The 18,386-nt window shown below is 36.9% G+C and overlaps 1 protein-coding gene across 1 annotated transcript; it reads right to left on the reverse strand.

Annotated features, from left to right (window-relative positions):
• Positions 1 to 2,053: 2,053 nt before the first annotated feature.
• On the reverse strand, positions 2,054 to 18,228 carry LOC122085274 (DNA-binding protein SMUBP-2). Its single transcript, XM_042653760.1, has 15 exons — positions 17,825 to 18,228; positions 17,265 to 17,369; positions 17,084 to 17,152; positions 16,539 to 16,628; positions 16,342 to 16,425; positions 15,747 to 15,911; positions 11,302 to 11,489; positions 7,943 to 8,015; positions 7,534 to 7,587; positions 6,500 to 6,757; positions 3,876 to 4,082; positions 3,626 to 3,729; positions 3,296 to 3,440; positions 2,767 to 2,901; positions 2,054 to 2,652 (listed from the first exon to the last, which is right to left on the reverse strand). The coding sequence occupies exons 1-15, from the start codon at positions 17,912 to 17,914 to the stop codon at positions 2,476 to 2,478; spliced, it is 1,944 nt and encodes a 647-aa protein (XP_042509694.1). The 5' UTR covers positions 17,915 to 18,228; the 3' UTR covers positions 2,054 to 2,475.
• Between the last annotated feature and the right edge of the window lie 158 nt (positions 18,229 to 18,386).

Consider the following 18,386-nt stretch of genomic DNA (forward strand, 5'->3'; position numbering starts at 1 on the left):
GTTACCAAATGCAGCCAAGCAGAGGCAATCTAGACAGTGTCTTAGTACTCTTCCCTGATTCCTGCTTGTAGTGTTTTAAATTTTCCTCTCTTGATGTCATCACATATAATGCCCTAATAAAGTCACTCTGCCAAGCAGGGGTAATCTAGACAGGTTATAAGAAAGGGTGTTACCCAAAATCCTGTTTCCTGCAACATTTTGATTGATGGGCTCTGCAGAACAGGAGAGTAAAAACTGCACTTGAGCTTCTAAGGGACACAAATATAGCCTCATGAATGGTCTTCGCAATGCAGGAAGTTGAAGGAATCGTTCCTGACACTAGAACTTATAACATTCCATTCTGATCAGCTGGCTTTGAAAAGAGGGCATGATTGATGAAGCTACACTACTTACCAGCTACAGGAGTGGAAAATGGGATCATACCCAAAGCTAGGACATGGATTTACTGGTTAACAATTTTGTGAAAGAGGGAGAAAGGGAAACTTGGACAGTGAGACAATGACTGAAGGGATACTTACCTTCTGCAGTAGTGATTCAGTCTTGAAGGTACTTCACAAGGCATGGCAATTTGCAATTGCATCACCAATCATATATTGTTGCAATTTACTTCATTATTTATTCTCCACTAACTACTTGCAAAATAATCCATGATTTTTTATTTCAAAATATGTTGTGGGAATTACATCTTTCTTGTGATTTTGCCTTTAATCTTTGGATTGTGTATGAAGAAGACTCATGAGCCATTCAATAGTCCTTGAGAAAAACAGAAAATTGGGAGAAAAAAAGTGCAAGACTGCAATCATTGGCATGATCCAGTTCTAGAGAGCTTGGAGTTGATATTTCCATTAGAGGGGTGATCTAGTTCCCTGTGATAATAAAGATTTTATTTCCATTTGACCTTACAGTTATGGTCCTAAAGGATTACAGTAGTTTTCTTTCTTGTGATTATATGTTTGGATTCTTTTCCCTACTCTTTTGGTTTTAATCAAATTGGTTTTAATCTTAAAAGGTTGTGATCTATTTTTTCACTTGGTGATTGATGATACAGCTGGTTGGAGGCATGGCTCTGCTATCATCCAAATTTCCAGTTCAGGTGGAGAGCTATATTTTTGTAGAACTCTTAAAAGGCAGGTTGGAGGGGCTAGAAGGGTGGCCAGAGCCCTTAGTATCATCTCATAATTCATGTTTGTCATGTATTTGATAGATGTACAAAGCTAGATGTGTGCAACACAAGGATGTGGGTTTCCAATGCTTAGGATCCCATGTGCAAAACCAGATGAGTGATGTGGCCTTCTTGTTGCTGCTGTGGGTACTAGAAAAAACTTTCCAAACATGAAATCTTTATGTGCCTACCAGGTCCAATCTGGGATATGGGATATGAGTGAGCTAGATTGGATCAGCTTGGTATTACAGAATACCACCATGCCTGTAACAAGGACTATCTATGAGACAACTATTTGACCGACCGGGGTTGTTTCCGGCATATCACAAAAAGCTACTACCACCTGCATTCAAAATCATTTAGAGGAAGAGCAAACGGCAAATAACCTTCCTAGATGTAGTGGAACACTTCGCCAGTATATATAGATGGACATGAGTACATGTGGATGCCACACATCAAATTTCGGTGAGAAGCAAAAGCAGAGTAAATGATTAACAAGGTGAGCTAACAATACAAGATGCCATTTCACCATTGTGGAATCCACTTTCTGTAAGTTATATTTCAGTGAATTTCAAGTTACTTCCCCAGCTTCTTTGGGTTTGAAACTTGACCACTGAGGCGGGTGTGCAGTCATGTTATCCACCCAGACACACCTCCATATCCATGCACTGTCATAATCTCAATCAAGGTATCCCACTCCCTTCATCCCAGTACTAAGCATTCTTGCCAGAGTTTTTGATTGTTTCTTCTTCACTTCTTCAGCAAAAGGAAATTTGAACTTGCAGCCAAGATTTTTCGAGGCAGTAGCCCAAAATCATGTTGATTTAAGAAATCACAACCATTCTATTAGAAGTCCCTACACCATGAAAGAAATATGGTAACAGATGAAAATTGAACGGAAAAGTGATGATCAGTATTTTGAACTCTCAATAAAAAATGATACATGGAAGCAAGCTGCACCAATGATTCATTCCCCCAAAAATAAATATGATTACACTGCTGACATGAGCAGTTAACAAGGCCAACCTTCCCTTTTTTTTCCCAAAGTCATATGAGAAAGAATTACAGGAAGAACTTGTGGACAAATGAGGGCAGTGTTAATCATAGTTCCTGCTAAAAAGTTTGATCATATTCTATAGATGCCCTGGCATTGTTCTATAGGTTCATCCAGGTATCTTCAATTCTGTATTTTCATGAGGAAAAAGATGCCCAATATCCACCAATCCAAACGCCTGCTTTACAAGCAAGGGGCCTCCATCATCGGCAGTCAGATGGTGAGTTCTGTGTTGTGGTTATGGTCTCACACTGGAGGCTCATTCATTCCCATACTCTGATGCACTCAAATACTCACCATGTTCCTCAAAATACTCAATCAATCGCTTCAAGAACCTATCACTGCTCACAGTCTCTGTGTCACAGATAAGACAACACTGTCTCCTTGCACGCGTCACAGCCACATTCATTCGCCTGCGGTCACTAAGAAATCCCACCTGAAACATCAAGTAGAAACCAAGATGCACCCACACACACTATTAGACAACAATTTTGATGCCGACTATTGACCGAGTAAATGACCTGACACAAATACCACAATGTCGGGGTACCTCTTTCTTTGAGTTTGACCGGACCATGGAAATGATAATGGCTTCTTTTTCCCGACCTTGGAAGCCATCAACAGTAGAGATTTCCACCTCTTTTAGTTTGTCATCTTTGCTTCTCAGAATCCTTAGCAAGACAACCTACAACACCATGTTGCATCATCCTACAATAGTGAATTGACGTTTGGAGCTAAATGGTTCAAAGGAATACTATTACTTAAAAGGGAAAATGAAAACCTGTATACTGCTTGTTACAGATTATGAAATGAGCCATGGGTTAATTTTTTACACAACATTTGGGAACAGAGATTGATTGGAGAAAAAAGGTAAATGTAGCTGACCCCATTTAGTTGGGATAAGGCTGAGTTGAGTTCAGTTAAGTATTTGGGAATGGCATATGGCAAGATTCTTATTGATCAAATGGCCACACTTTACAAGTTTTTCTCCTACTTCCAAACTATAGACTTCCTTCCATTTTCCTTTTACAAAGGTGATCAAAGGGATTGCTTAAGATGAACAAAGGGATTTGTCAAACCTGAGCAGCATAAGGGGTGATTATGCCAATATCAGATGGACGGACCCCACTCTGAACAAGCCTTTTTGCATGGGCTATAGCAACCTCAGCTTCACCCTCATTCATTGTGCTGTCTTCCTCATCTTTTTTTTCTTCCATGTCACACCTGAAACAGACCACATAAACATAGAAATAGTTCATAACCAAGTGTATATTTGTGGTAATGCAGGTATATATCTCAGAACTACCAGGCTACTAAAGGAATCAAGACAAACATATAACAAAAGCACCATAAGGTACAAACACTATTATAAAATTAAAAAAGAAAAATAAAAAGAAAAGGCTACATACCCAGCTATGTCTACAAGAACAAGTGTTGGTTCTGTTGAAGACGTCCTCTTTACATCCTCGAGATCATATAGCATATGTCCAGCAACACTTGGATGGGCTTTTATCTACAAGGAACACAGAACTAAAACTTTCAGTGCCACTAGAACAATGGAAAACCAACTTCTAGACTCTCCTAAATGAACTGATTTCTCTTAAAATATTACGCATGGTATCTACTGATGAGTCAACACAGGGGAAATGTTATTAACACCTTACTATCATATAGCTCTTTGGATGACCAGCCCATTATACGCTCATGCATGCGGTACTGGACAGTGAGCATAGATGTGACTTCGTCTCCATGCAGGCCTGCAAGGCGTTCAAAAAGGGTCCTGCCTAGGCCTTTCTTCTCTGCTTCAACACTCTGTACAGTTGGGGGAAGCTGAAGATGGTCCCCTGCCAGAATACATCTTGATCCCTGGAACGAACCCCGCAGAACTTTATGAGATGCATAATGTGTAAGCAAACACTTCTTTTGACATCACCTCATATATTTGTCTGTGCGTGTGAAGGAGACATGCAACATGAGCCTCAAAGAGAGATCAGAGGACATAATAGTAGTCCCAACTCCCAACCTGACAAGCACCAAATATTATTTTCCCAGTCTAAATAGACATGTCCAACTGAAACCTTTCAGGTGTTGGCATGTCAATGCCAGGAGAGACTGTTACTCCTCTTTCCTATTTTTTAGTTAAATAATGATTACTATACTCCAAGATGAAAGACAAGGAGAAGGGCCAATTAGTTGATGTTACATTTCCCTCAAATCCATGCCTATTCAATAATGGGGAATATTATTGTTGGAAAAAAGAAGAAACATGTAAGATACTAAGATGAGGCGACCAAGGGGGCAAGGCCAGCTACAACCAAGACTTTTAAAGGTATTAGCCCCATGAGCTGAAGGAGAAGGGCCAATTAGTTAATCTTTCTTTTCCCTCAAATCCCTGCTTAATCAGTAATGGGGAATATCATTGTTGGAAAAAATAAGAAACATGTAAGATACTAAGATGAGGAAACCAAGGGGGCAAGGCCAACTACAACCAAGACTTTTAAAGGTCTTAGCCCCATGAGCGATCGATCATGTATTAAAACCAGCACACTTTTCAAATTTTGACTTTTCGAAGGTCAGTTGCATGGCATATGTCTGGTTTTCCAAAAGTTATATGGCTAACATATGTTTGGTCACTTAATTCCTATTCTGAGGATTTTCCAAGTCCAACATCTAATCCTTTTGTTAAATTGTCACCTAAACTCATGTATCATGATGCCTTGTACCTGTGGTTCTAGAAATTTACTAATTACAAGGAAACATCACTTCCATCGTATGTCTCAGCTCTAATCTCATCAACTGACAAAAGATTTCACCAAATCATCAGCCATAATCCAATTAAAGACCTCGAGGAACCATTGGAGAAAATAAGGCATGCCTTCAACAAAATGAAAGTAATCAGAGAGCACTTCTTTGTCCTGACAACAAACTAATTGTGACGTGAGTTCCCTTCTCCCACTAGCTTGAACGATGTGAGCTGATTTGACATCTTAATATGGTAATACCCTGTAAGAACACATGTGAGCTAATTTGACATATTACAACCCTGTAAGAGCACATGGATCCCAGATGCAAGATTGGAAAAATAAATCAAATTGAAAAATTGTTCCGAATTCTCAACCAGAATCAACAAAAGGTTGATTAATAGATTCACCACATATTCTCATACATTGTACAACTGCAATGAAAGAGCTTCCTTTCTGTGGAACATATCCAATGGTTAAGCTTGGACCCATGTAGAAGACTTGATTTCTGAAGGAATTAGTAGTTCCCAAATGAATTTTTCCAAGGAAAACAACACAAGGAACATGAGGAATTTAGAATAACTAAAGAAAGTAGTTGGGAGTCATTTCGGCCATGGAATTAGGGCCAAACAAAAGAGAAAAACATCATAGTCCTTCAAGAGAACTACCAACTACTTTCACTTCTATATCTAGGATGATTACAAGAAAACTATGTTGCAAAGAACTTGTGAAATGGAAGCGCAAGCAATACCGGAGATGGAAACATTTCTGAAGCAATCTATAAAAGTGAGGAAAAACTTGCTAGAGAATATACCAGAAGGATCAAACTAAACTTCGACCCCTTTCCCAAGCCAACATCAACCTAATGAAAAACAAAGAAAGACCAAAAATCTGCCACCTAATAGACTGAAAAAGAAAGAAAAATTGAAGGCATACATTGAGTACAATGCACTTCGAATAAGAAACTCTACATAGAGGAAAAAAGAAGAGCAAAGAAAGACATGACTGGTAATAAAACTCGAGAGAACAAGAAATACTGATATGTAAAGGTTGCTCTAAATTAACCCGATGATTCTATTACACTAATTTAAAATAAAACCGACATAACTGGATTTGAGAAACTGGAGTCTTCTTGTTAGGAGTATAAAAACATACATGTATTTGAAATACAAGGTACATGGTCCCAGAATTAGATTCCATAAAAGTCATCCGGAAAAAAAAAAAAAAAAAAAAAAAGAATCAAGACCTCCATTCTCTTCTTTGTCTTTTTACAGAGACCACTGGTTTCTTCTTGAGTTACTAGTAAACATATTTGAGATTTCTTTCCAATTTCGAGTTCAAAAGTATCATTTTCTTCATTAGCCTTAGCAGTGACCCTATTTGTAGGTTCCATATGATTCTAGGAAGCCCTTTCATTTCTTTCATAACTCTTGTGAAATAAGTCCTTGCTACATATTTATGCCTAAAAGAAAAAAAAAAGTACCCTCAGCAAAGCAATACAGCATGCTATCTATCTCTAGTATTTATGCCTAAAAAGAGTACCTTTAGCAAAGCAATCCAGCATGCTATCTCTAGTGCCTGGGCAGCTTCATCAATAATAACCAGATCAAATGAGGTATTCTCAAGCTTCTGAGAGGATGCACCGGTTAAAGTTGTCAATACCACATCTGCATTTTTTATTACATCTGTCACCGCTAGCTGCTGCCTTTTCCTCTCTTCCTTGGAAAGAGTTCTAAGCTCCTTCCTAATGTCCCTCTTTGCATTTTTATCTTTGGTTTTCAATAGCTTCCCATTCAGAGCCTGATAAAAATATTGCATCAGAAACATAGAAATATGAGCCCCAAAATGAGACAATGTCTAGTGTTGTAGACTTATAGCCACAGAATAGATAAAGATTTTGCAAATAAACACTGATGACTGAGATGCAGTAATTGCTGTGTATAATATAGACCAATATATAATAGTCTCCCAACTATATTCAACATTGTCATGTATAAAGCAATAATATGTTCTGCATATTTTATTTTGTGCAACATTTGACAGTTACTATACAGTAAAATGGCCCTTTTTTATATCATTGCTATTCTACATATATTTTATTTTGTGCAACATTTGACAGTTAGTTACCATAGTTGTGAAGGCGACCCGAGGGGAGCCCTAGGCATGAATTATAAGTAGAATAGCAATGATATAAAAAGGGGGCATACCCAGTGCCTGAGTCTCCCATCACTGCGGGGTCTGGGGAGGGTCGTAATGTATGCAACCTTAGCCCCCCCCTCTTCACGGAGAAGCTGTTTCCCGAAGATAGCAATTGTATAATTATGCTTATATGCTACATTAAGAATCAACATAGAAGCCATATCAAGACAATATGATAAGCTAGCAATGCCATAATGTGAGAAAAGAAACATATAAAAACAAAACATAAGACATAATATAAGAATATTCCTAAAAAAGGGTCAGAATTAGAATCAATTTTATATAATATAAAGATAAAAATAAAAGAAGACCATACAATTCTCTTTGGTACAGATTTAGTCAAGTAGAAGTTTAAAAAATGTTCTCCAAATTAGTACCTTCATTTCCTTGCGAATGTCATTTGCAAGTGAACTGTTATCCCCTCGTAAAACCTAACGAATCCAACTGAAGATATAAGTACAAGAAAGCAAAGAGATGCACAATAAAACATGATTTTGAACAAACAGTACTAGTAAAAGTCAGTGACCCAGCGTTATCTAAATTTGCAGAATCAGTAACAAATAATGCAGGAACGGAATCAACTAATCTGGGAGCAGAAACTTTTCCAGAATTATCTATAAAATAAGAACAGGCATCTTAAACTTGATTAACTATTTTACCAGAGAGATAAATGGTGAGGTACATTCTGAAATTTACTGGAACAGAAACTGATGACTGAATAAATAAAGATACAAACATATTTGTTACCACCTTCAATGTGGGGTTAAAAGAAATACACCATTATACCTGTGCATCAAGTGCACTGTCCAAAACTTGAGGTAGTAAGCGTGCAGGATGCCCCAATCTGACCAACTTTACTCTAATAAGATGAAAGAGACAAAGATTTGTCATACAACCCAGCTTAACGCTTACATAACACCAAAATTTTTAACTGAATACAAGACTTTTAAAGAGATGACATGTAAAGTTAAAAGATTCACAGTTGGATAAAGTCAATCTGTAAGGCATTTAAGAATACCAAAGGTGAAAGCAAATTCAAAAAGTCATGTCAAATACTACACGATTTACACGATTTTGGTACTTTGTGCTAATTTTTTAGGTGCTAAGTTTTCCTATTAATTGAAAGTTCCAAAGCTTGTTAATATCTGTAAGTCATGGTCCGGCACTGGAAAAAGTATTATGTACCATGTGAGTTGTGCAGCTTGTGCCCAACTTAGGCGAAAAGGGAGGTAGACTGTGGTCATTTAGAAGTTACCTGTTTTGAGACTAAAAACCCCTCATTGAATATTTCCCTTCCAATCTTCAGCTAGACTGCTACCATAGATTCTAGAGACCGAATACTGGTTTAGATAGAAGATCCATTGTTGGATGTATTAGCAATGTCTTGGTCTCTTCTTTCTCTCTTATTAATTGTGCAGATCTATAATCTGCCAAAGGTGGAATCAGAGCTGAGAATTTCAACTACTGCTTTGTGACTTCAACGATTCTACAGTAAAGATAGATGCCAAGGAAGTGATTTACATTGAAACTCCAGCTCTCACAAAATTAATAACTTACAGAGGCCTGTACTATTCATATAAGGTAGAAACACCTATTTTTTCAGGATGGCGGAGTATATTAGAAAGGACATTAATAAAACAAAGTAGAAACCAAAGAAGAAATTATCGCTCAATAGAATTTGATCCATATTTTTTTTTCTGTCATTAAGGTGGAGAACTGAACCAAGAATTCTCTTTCTTCATCATCAATCGAATCACTGTTCTGACCTAGGATTCTATTCTATCATCAATCCAATCACCATTCACCTTTTTTCTTTTTCTTATCCATGAATAGATATCTTTACTTGTACGACGTAGATGTCTCGTATTTCTCGAAAAATTACAATTTGGTGACATAACCATTGAAAACTTTCAAACAGCACTTAATTTTTGTACCCTTTTCGGACCACATTTCTAAGTTGTACAGTTCTTCATATAATCAACAAGGCGAAGTCATAGGTCTGGGGTCACTAGACCTGTATAAGGAGCCCAATAATATGGCATGTATAATGAATTTAAAGGATCAGGACAAATACAAAGGAAGATCCCACCTTAAAGATTAAAGATATAAAATATCAGTGTAGCCAGATGATTTTCAACCATCTAATCTACATGATGCTCTTCAGAACTTTTTGAAAGTTGATGTTTCCAGACTGTCCAAATAAATGGAGATGCATCTGCTATATTGATTGATCCATGTTAAATTTCGTTTCATCTGATCTCTTAGACAAGACCCACCTAAAACTAGTCCCAATACTCCAACCTTCAAACAATTGGCGAGTTATAAGTAACCATGATCTGAAACTTTGTGTGGCTTGTTGTGTTGGTGAAGGTGTGGACTATGGATAGAAGATTAAGAACCTGTGTAGGTTGCATGGGGAAGCAGAAGATGGAACTAAGAGAAATGGGTGCATTTTTTAAGACAAGGAGGAGCCTGCCAGTCGAGTAGCGAGAAATGCTACAAAGCTGGTATCAAGCTGTTGTTTACTCTGGAATTTAGGAGAGCAAATAAAGGACCATAGCCAGTTTCAAACCCCGCTATTGAAGGGTCCCAGGAGGAGTGGATGGTCCTAATGTTTGGCAATTTCGCACAATGAGGCCAATTTCAAGACTTGATCCCATGTTTTGATGTTGGCAGCCCAAGTTTTTTTCTTAAGGGGGCAAATGCATACAAAATATGATGATTGAGATAATTTTGTGAATGGGTTGAGTGTTCTCTGGTTTAGCTTTTTTGGTATGTAAAGGAGAGGGGAATTTTTTTGAGGAGGCCCCCTTGCAAACTGGTCTTATTTGAACGTCTTGAGAGTAAAAGTTGCCATTTTGCAAATATTAAAAGAAATACTCATAGCTTACTCCAAAAAAAGGATCACTACTTGTGATTATGCTGTGGATCCAATTTAGTCAGTGTTGCAACAAAGCAATTGAATAACCATAACTATCTGATGGGGTAAGATAATTGATAATGGAAGCATAGTAAGACATCAACTTCAATATTATTGATTAACAAACACAACAAAAGCACTTTATTGTACCCTTTTGGGAACACTTCTTTCCAATTTGTACATATCTGAATATGATCAATAAAATTCTTTAGCTATCAATCGAAAATCTAAAGATATTTAGGCTCTGTTTGGATCCTTAAGAATCCAAACTGCAAGAAGAGTAGTAATAATTTATCTTGGATTAGATATGCTCAATCAGGCATCGCCTATATAATTGTGTTATACAGTGTATACTTGATCAATGGGAACCCTAAACTCCCCTTAAAATAGTGGGATACAAACTGTAAAGAAACACAAGAATCTGCTTATGGTTGTCGATCTAATCTGATAGCCTAGCTTAAATTTTATCTGAAATTGTTATGAAAAATTAGCTCAAAATGATGTGAATTTGTATTTTCTCAATCCAAACAAAGATCACTTTCTTGTGATCATGCTAATGCATTATGAGAGTGCTCTCTGTAAAAATTTCTGTAAAGTAATAACATGGAAGAAATCTTGAAAACTCCAAGAATTCATCTAGGCCCTTCACAGGAAAACTAGGGTCATGACAGAACTACTGCCATACTAAATAAACACAATGAAAACACAAATTGTCAATGAGGTCAACTGAGTACCAGAAAATATTAGTCAAATTACAAATATAATTTCACAGGAAATGTTGCGGGCACTAAAGGATATAGGAGGGATGTAAATGGATAGCCGAAATATGCATCTGTATACATATCCGTATCAGGATCGAAATCCGAATATCCGAAAATAATTATCCGATTCGATTAGATAATCAATTAATGATTTTGAGGGTTCTTGAAGTTTAGACAGATTCTAGAGAATGAGGAAAAGAATTAAGACAACTTAGAAAGATGGATTAAGAGCAAATTGTATTCACTGAGGGGAGAAAGGTCCGGATTACACAAGTCAAAGAGTAAACGGGTAGTCAAAAATCCATATTCGGTCCGCATCCATATCTGTTTAGGGGAACCCATATCTGGTCACGGAATACCGGATCTGATCAAATCTGATCCATATTCGATCCGTATACATCCCTAGTCATCATATAGCCTCAAGGCTCAGGTATAAGCTTTTGCACATTATGAGATCATGGTACCTATGACACACAAGTCGCTCAACAATGTTATCAACAGCAATATTGGAAGCAGCACAGGCAAGAATCTTTGATCCACGTTTCACTTCTTGTAAGATAATTTCCACCACTGTTGTAGTCTTTCCAGTTCCTGGAGGCCCATGCAGCAGAAATGCATCCTTGGATGAGAGGGCCTTTGAAATGGCATCTTTCTGAAAGAATAAAAATAAAAATAAAAATAAAAATAACTGTAAGGAAAGAGACAAAGGCAACACTAACTATGGCATAAGTCTTGGCAGAAACTTATCAAAGTAAAGGTTTCTAAACTAAGCCAAGATAGTTGTAGAAATTTTTTACAAAAATTGACCTTTAAGCATGACTAAAATGCGTCGGCTTCTTCAAATATCTATATTTTGTTTAAAATTCTCATTAAGGAATTGTTGAAACATGATATGGTGGAGAGATGCAATGAAAAATGTGGACTAAACACTTTTTAATACTTTCTATTAAGTTATTGCCTTGACTGATATTTCAAAATTTTCTAATATTTCTAATAAGAAACCTATACTATAAAGGATAGAGTCAAGAGGGGTTGCAAGATATGAGTAGTTTAACATAATTTTTTATGTTTCACAGTATTCCTAAATATTTCTATCCCCTTCAATAAATTAAAACTAAATCATTTTTGGAAACCAGAAAAATACCCTATGCCACCATACGGTAGATTAAAAAAAAGTGCATATACTAAATAACTTTCATATTTTTCTCACTATATTCTAGTATTTTTAATTGGGTCCGTCTGTTTCTAACCAAGCAGGCTACAAACGACATTTTATGCCCCTCAACATAACTGGCTTCACCTTTAACATATGGATAAATGATGTAATTTGTCATGTAAAAAATGTGAAATGACTACAATTCTATTATTTAAAGGCTAGAAAAGGAATTACTAAACCCTAACCAAACCTTAGCTAGAACTATATGAACAACAAACTTGCATTGCTGTGTGCAAGCATCAGATGTTTTCACTGCTTGATTATTGATCGAATAACTCCAGAGATGGGTTTACCGGATCCCGGTTGGATACTAGGCTATGAAATGCTCCCGCGAGTATTCTTTAAAAGTGAAAACAGCCGGACTGCCATACTTCGACCTCAAAGATTCAGATCGATATTGCATTGGGCATGCTTCAAGTGGATGTCGAATTTTGTTTGATTTTTGGATGTTTCTCTCTTGAACTTCACCTTTTCAAACCTTCTTTAATGTATGTGAATTGAGATCGTCAATTTATAATAGCATATATGATCTTGCGACTGAACCTCTGTCACCCAGGAGTGGGAATTTCTTGGACTCAGTAGAAAACACTTACAAGAGAAGATTTTCACCCAGTCATAGGATTTGAAGCCAAGCCTCATGTCTAGAAAAAACCAAACATCAAGAGCAGGGACTTGGCACATATGATCTCTATATATTTTTTGTCTTCCTAATAATTTATCAATAACATTTTACCAGAAAAAATGTAAATAACGAAGGGGGTCGAGTTGAAACCCATTTTTTCTGTGATTGAAAATTGGGGGGAGGGTGTGGATCCCCTGTTCTTATTTCGAAGACAGGATGTATGGGGGCAGAGATCCTGCATGAGAGAGAGAAAGCACCCTGAATGACGAGAAAACCCATCTGATCCATGGCCAAGTTCTGTTCTAACCGTGAAATTATCTGAGGAGGAGAGAAGCAAGATGAGGGGAAGAAGAAATCCCATTTCCCCCTAGTTGAGTGACCAAGACCATGTCATGTCCTTCTGGAAATTCATGACATTTAAAGGTAGGTTTCTCCCATCTTCGGAGGCTTCCGGCCTATTCCAACAAGCCAAAACCTGTTACGAAATGTTCCTCCCATTTATGACATCTTTTGCCGAGTTTCAGCCTGTTCTTACAAATTACGGTCAGTAACAGTATGTTCACCCTTTGCAAGATCACTTCCAGACTTCCAGTCTCTGTTGTATAGAGATGACATCAAAATTACACTAATACCCATACAAGGAACTTCTCATTTTACTTCTGTCATACTCAATGACTGAAATGGCAATTTAATCCCTAATAAAGCAAGTGCACTGTTTGTCTATCATTGGATACAAAAGAGAGGGTAACAAACAGATTTTCCCTTCTTTTTTTCGTAGTGTTTTCTATATAATATAGGAATTACAGAAAAAAAATATGAACAAAACTGACATTCTATTGGCAATGTATTTCAAAGAGATGTACTATTGATGAGTACAGACTATAACTAGTATTCATTTACAGGGTGAACTGTATCTTCCAAATATGGGCTCCAGCTGATACGTGCTTAGACAAACTAGTTTTATCCATTTAATTTTATATTTTATTATGTCAGTTGTGGTTAGTGTAAATTCATAGTCGGTTATATTTAGTTAATTAATAGTGGGGACTGGGGAGTATTTAATTAGTTATTAGAAATTGTAGGAGAAGTTATAGGAGTGGGAAGTGGGTAGTTGTGATAACCACAATTGTACGTGTATTTATTTGATGAATGTTGAAATAGGAATAGACTTGGATTAATCGGTTCCTACAATTTTTCTGTGAGAAAAGAGGTTAGGCTTCCTCCGTAAAGCCAAGAGGGTGGCTGCCTCCTAATTAGCCAAAAATCTTCAAAACCCTATTTTATCTCTTCTACTTTCTCCCTTTCTTGTATTTTCTCACACTCTCTATTGTGTCCCTCTCATCTGGTATCAGAGCCGGTTGCACATGGAGCAAATTTTCAACAAGATTAGAGATACTCAATTGAGAAGTCTAGACTTGTTAAAAGCAATCTTCAAAAAGATTGAGTTGTTACGTACCTAACTTCCCAATTATTGTATTTGTATGTGGGTAGGAGTTATTGCCATGGTGGAGCGTTTGGTAGTTATGCAACTTAATATCTAAGGTTATGGGAAGTGGATAGAAGTTATAGGAGTTAGAATTATGTGGAGTGTGGAGTGGGTTGTGGAGTGTACGGTTGTAACTTGTTGTTTAGCCTATTTAATAGGCACAAATATAATGAATGGATATGATTTGAAGTTCTAGCACTTCCTATTCTCTCCCAAGAGAAGAGGTAGGCTTCCTCATCCAAGCCAGACGTCCGGCTTCATCCGTAAAGCCAAGAGGCATGCATCTTCTAATTAGCCAAAACCCCATTTTATCTCTTTCTCCTATTTTCTCTCCCTCTCTCTATCTTGTCCCTAACAGTTGTTGCCTGTGTCCACCATACTCATGTATCCAGAGCAGCCAATAAGTGAGAAGGAAAAGAAGAAAAGGAAGAGAAGACAAAGAAGAAGCAAAAGAAGAAGAAGAAAAAGATGATGATGATAAAGAAGAGGAAGAAGAAGAAGAAGAAGAAGAAGAAGATCATGAAGAAAAAGAAGAAAGAGAAGAAGTTGAAGGTATCATTCACCACTTCCTTCAAGGAAATGCTCGTCTCTACAACTGGGTTCTCACATCGTGACATGTCGATTCGAACTTTTCCTATCAAGACATGGGATCTTGGGGGTCCTCGAGAACAAGGACAATTCAAGGGGGAGGGAATGATACGTGCTTAGACAAACTAGTTTTATCCATTTAATTTTATATTTTATTATGTCAGTTGCGATTAGTGTAAATTCAGTCGGTTATATTTAGTTAATTAATAGTGGGGACTGGGGAGTATTTAATTAGTTATTAGAAATTGTAGGAGAAGTTATAGGAGTGGGAAGTAGGTAGTTGTGATAACCACAATTGTATGTGTATTTATTTGATGAATGTTGAAATAGGAATAGACTTGGATTAATTGGTTCTTATAATTTCTCTCTGTGAGAAAAGAGGTCAAGCTTCCTCGGTAAAGCCAAGAGGGCGGCTGCCTCCTAATTAGCAAAAAATCTTCAAAACCCTATTTTATCTCTTCTACTTTCTCCCTTTCTCCTATTTTCTCTCCCTCTCTCTACCGAGTCCGGTGTCCCTATCACAAGCATATGCCACTAATCGCAGGTATTGATCTACTTAAATCATTATAGATCTTTCTTTTTTGCTAATTTGTATTGGTGCTTCTTCCATCATTTCCAGAGGTTTCATTAAGATTTTCATCACTTCCATAATATCAATTCTGTTATGTTTCAACACTTCCTAACACGTTAAAATATTTCCTTTTCCACGAGGAACAAAATAATGAACAAAAATAGGTTTCATTAGTTGTTTCTCAAAAAAATTTACAGCATGCTTAAACACATAATATCAAATCTCAGTTTCATTTATTATGAATTAAAAGCATGGATTCAATGAGTCAAATACTAAGTAATTTGTCACAAAATAACAGAATGGCTTCCATTCGAGAACTTCTGAACAGAATAATTTCAAAAACTCATAACTCAGAATAAGTAATGAACTGAGTCTTATAAATCAGAATAAGTAATGAACTGAGTATGGATATCAAGCTTTCAACACCTGAGAGTGATCAAGGTTGGAGTTGAATGGAGTGAATGAGACAGCCTTCTTTGACACAGAAGGTGGATTCTCTCCAAATAATACAGGAATTAGATCAGCTGCAGGTCCCTTTTGAATGCCTTTGCTCAATTGTATTAAGGCATCCTTCATCTTACGATACGTTACCTGCAATATCAATTGATTGAGCATCATTCTTTGGTAAGAAATGAATCACGAAACAACGCCCAACCCCCCCCCCCCCCAAAACAAAAAAAAAAAAAAAAAAAATGAAGAAGACATGAGCAGCAATCAGATATTGTCTTCCACATATAAGTTTGAACGAAATTTTAAAAATCAAATAACATGTTCCAATAATTGCCTACTTTGAGACAACAAATCCAACATCCCAGTTTGATTTCAAAAGGCAATGCTGTTTTTGAAGTTCAATCAGTTGAACATTTTAACTAAGAGAAAAACTACCATGTCATGTATACTTATTTTTTACTTTCAATTGGATAAACAAAAAAGCAGCAATAAATTTCTAGTCATACCTTATCTAGTAACATGGCCATGAATGTCAGCAATTAAAGGGGGAAAAAAATAAAATGCAACAAACCTCATTTGCAACTTTCTCAAGACGTAGAGGGTTGTTTAAACCCTCTTCTGGAATATCATCAAAAGCAACAGTGATAGACGAGTCCTGTTCAAGAGGGAAAACAGGTTAACAAGTGAGAATTCAAAAAAAGGAAGATGTTCTTCTACAATTCGGAAAAAAATGTATTTGTAGTTCAATCTGTTTAGAAGTGAATATACCTTTAGGCGATAAACCACACCTTGTCCAAGGGAAGGAGACCCTAAATCAGACTTGTTTGGTCTTAGAATAACTACATCATGAGTTCCAAACTGCAAAAAGAAAAATCCCATGAAATTCAAATGCTAATAAAAATCTAAGCATTCTTTTCTTTTCTTAGCTTATGAAACTTCTAATTTGTAGAAAGTTGTTGACTTAATCATATTTGATCCACATACATTTTGTAGAGAGAATATAAGTCAGGGATACTAAAATATGGGTTCTTTTAGTAACAACACAGAGAAAATGAAAGTAAAAGAAATTCTAAAGTACAAGTCAACTATCAAAGTACAAAATGTTAGTAAAGCAGTTCCCAACATACCCAAACCCATATTAAATATCAAGCGGGAAATCTTAGCAATGTGTCTAAATTGTTCAAGTTCAGCATGGACTAATCAAAATCAACAAAGGATATCTCAAAAGTAAGTAGCTAATGTTGGAAAAATTACAGGTGCAAGAAAATTGTAGTGGATCAGCTAATAATAACCGCCACGGGGAAGTAATTAACCTTGTGAGCAGGAAGAACATCTCCCTTAGTAGATTGAAACTCCAGAAGAGTCTTCCCCATTAACCCTGTCTAATATCAAAAGCAAAGCAAGAACCAAAGAAAAATAAATTATTTTAGTTTGATAGTTCTAAAAAAAAATCCCCAGATATGAAGCTAGATAAAAAAATCATATGGAGCCAACCTGGACGTCAACACACTTCAGATTAAGAATGGTGGAGCCCTTCTTTTGAGCAGCATCTAGACTTCTCGATGAGCCTGAAATGACAGAAGCTGATATTTCGGCTTCCTAGAAACCATGAATGAACATCAGAAATTGAGCTTCGCTTGTTCCAATCACCAAATCAACCAAAACGTCCAGAAAAGCAAAACATTTATTTTCAACTCTGCTTCATGATTAATTCATCAAAACTAAAGCGAGCAAAAATTTCACTGTGGATGAGGTCATTTTCATTTCCACCTCTTCATTCTCTCCGAAAAGGGAGTAATTCAGAACCCCATATCATTTGATTCTTGCCATACATGATTGTCTATTACGCAGAGCAAACGCAGGAAAAAAAAATCTACAACTATTTTGACTCCTCATCAGCTACTCAAGTTCCTTAAAGCATTGTCATTCGGAGATTTTAAAGAACCATCTTTGATAACAAAAAAAAAAAAAAATCTGAGAAAATTAAGCAATTGGACTGAGGATTAAGCCATCACGCACCGATGGACTTAAAGAGAGAGAGAGAGAGAGATGACCTTTTCCATATCGATTAAGGGAGCCATGATTGATACGAACTGTTGCAAAGAAATAGCAGAAGATTTCTTGATGGTCTTCTCCCTCTCCATGGCTGCTGCTCGGCGAGAGAGAAGAGACAACGTTGCTAGTGTGGCTACTGGCTAGTGTCGAAGGGCATGCCAATTGATGATTTGAGAAGAGGTATCTCTAAGCCGACGGCGGAGGTACGCCGCTTGCTGAGAGAAATGAAAACAATCTCCCTCTAATAATTTTGGGGAAGTGGTTCCCATTCCGAAAAAAAGTTCTACATCAGCGTTTCTTGTGTTGGAAAAGAAATGCTAACATAGACACACTCTTTGAACAAAGTTATTTTTCCCACAAATTTTTAGGGGAAAGTCAAGGGAAGTGTTCTCTATGGGGAAGCGTAACTTTCGATAGTGCCCTCGCAATCTATCTCTCTTTTTTCCATATCATTTCACATGGGGAAGCGTAGCCTTCAGTGTTGCCCTTGCAATCGGTCTGCCCATATCATTTTACATGGGGCAGAGAGAGAGAGAGAGAGAGAGAGAGAGAGAGAGAGAG

This window comes from Macadamia integrifolia, chromosome 1 (assembly GCF_013358625.1).
Source record: "Macadamia integrifolia cultivar HAES 741 chromosome 1, SCU_Mint_v3, whole genome shotgun sequence".
Lineage (NCBI taxonomy): Eukaryota > Viridiplantae > Streptophyta > Magnoliopsida > Proteales > Proteaceae > Macadamia > Macadamia integrifolia.

Excerpts from the sequence above, each read along its gene's own strand:
- LOC122085274 (XM_042653760.1), bottom strand. The coding sequence starts at position 17,914 with ATGGAGAGGGAGAAGACCATCAAGAAATCTTCTGCTATTTCTTTGCAA. Across the intron at positions 17,153-17,264 it reads TGAAGTGTGTTGACGTCCAG|ACAGGGTTAATGGGGAAGAC; the intron begins GTTGGCTCCATA and ends TTTTGATATTAG. Across the intron at positions 2,653-2,766 it reads GGTCAAACTCAAAGAAAGAG|GTGGGATTTCTTAGTGACCG; the intron begins GTACCCCGACAT and ends TTGATGTTTCAG.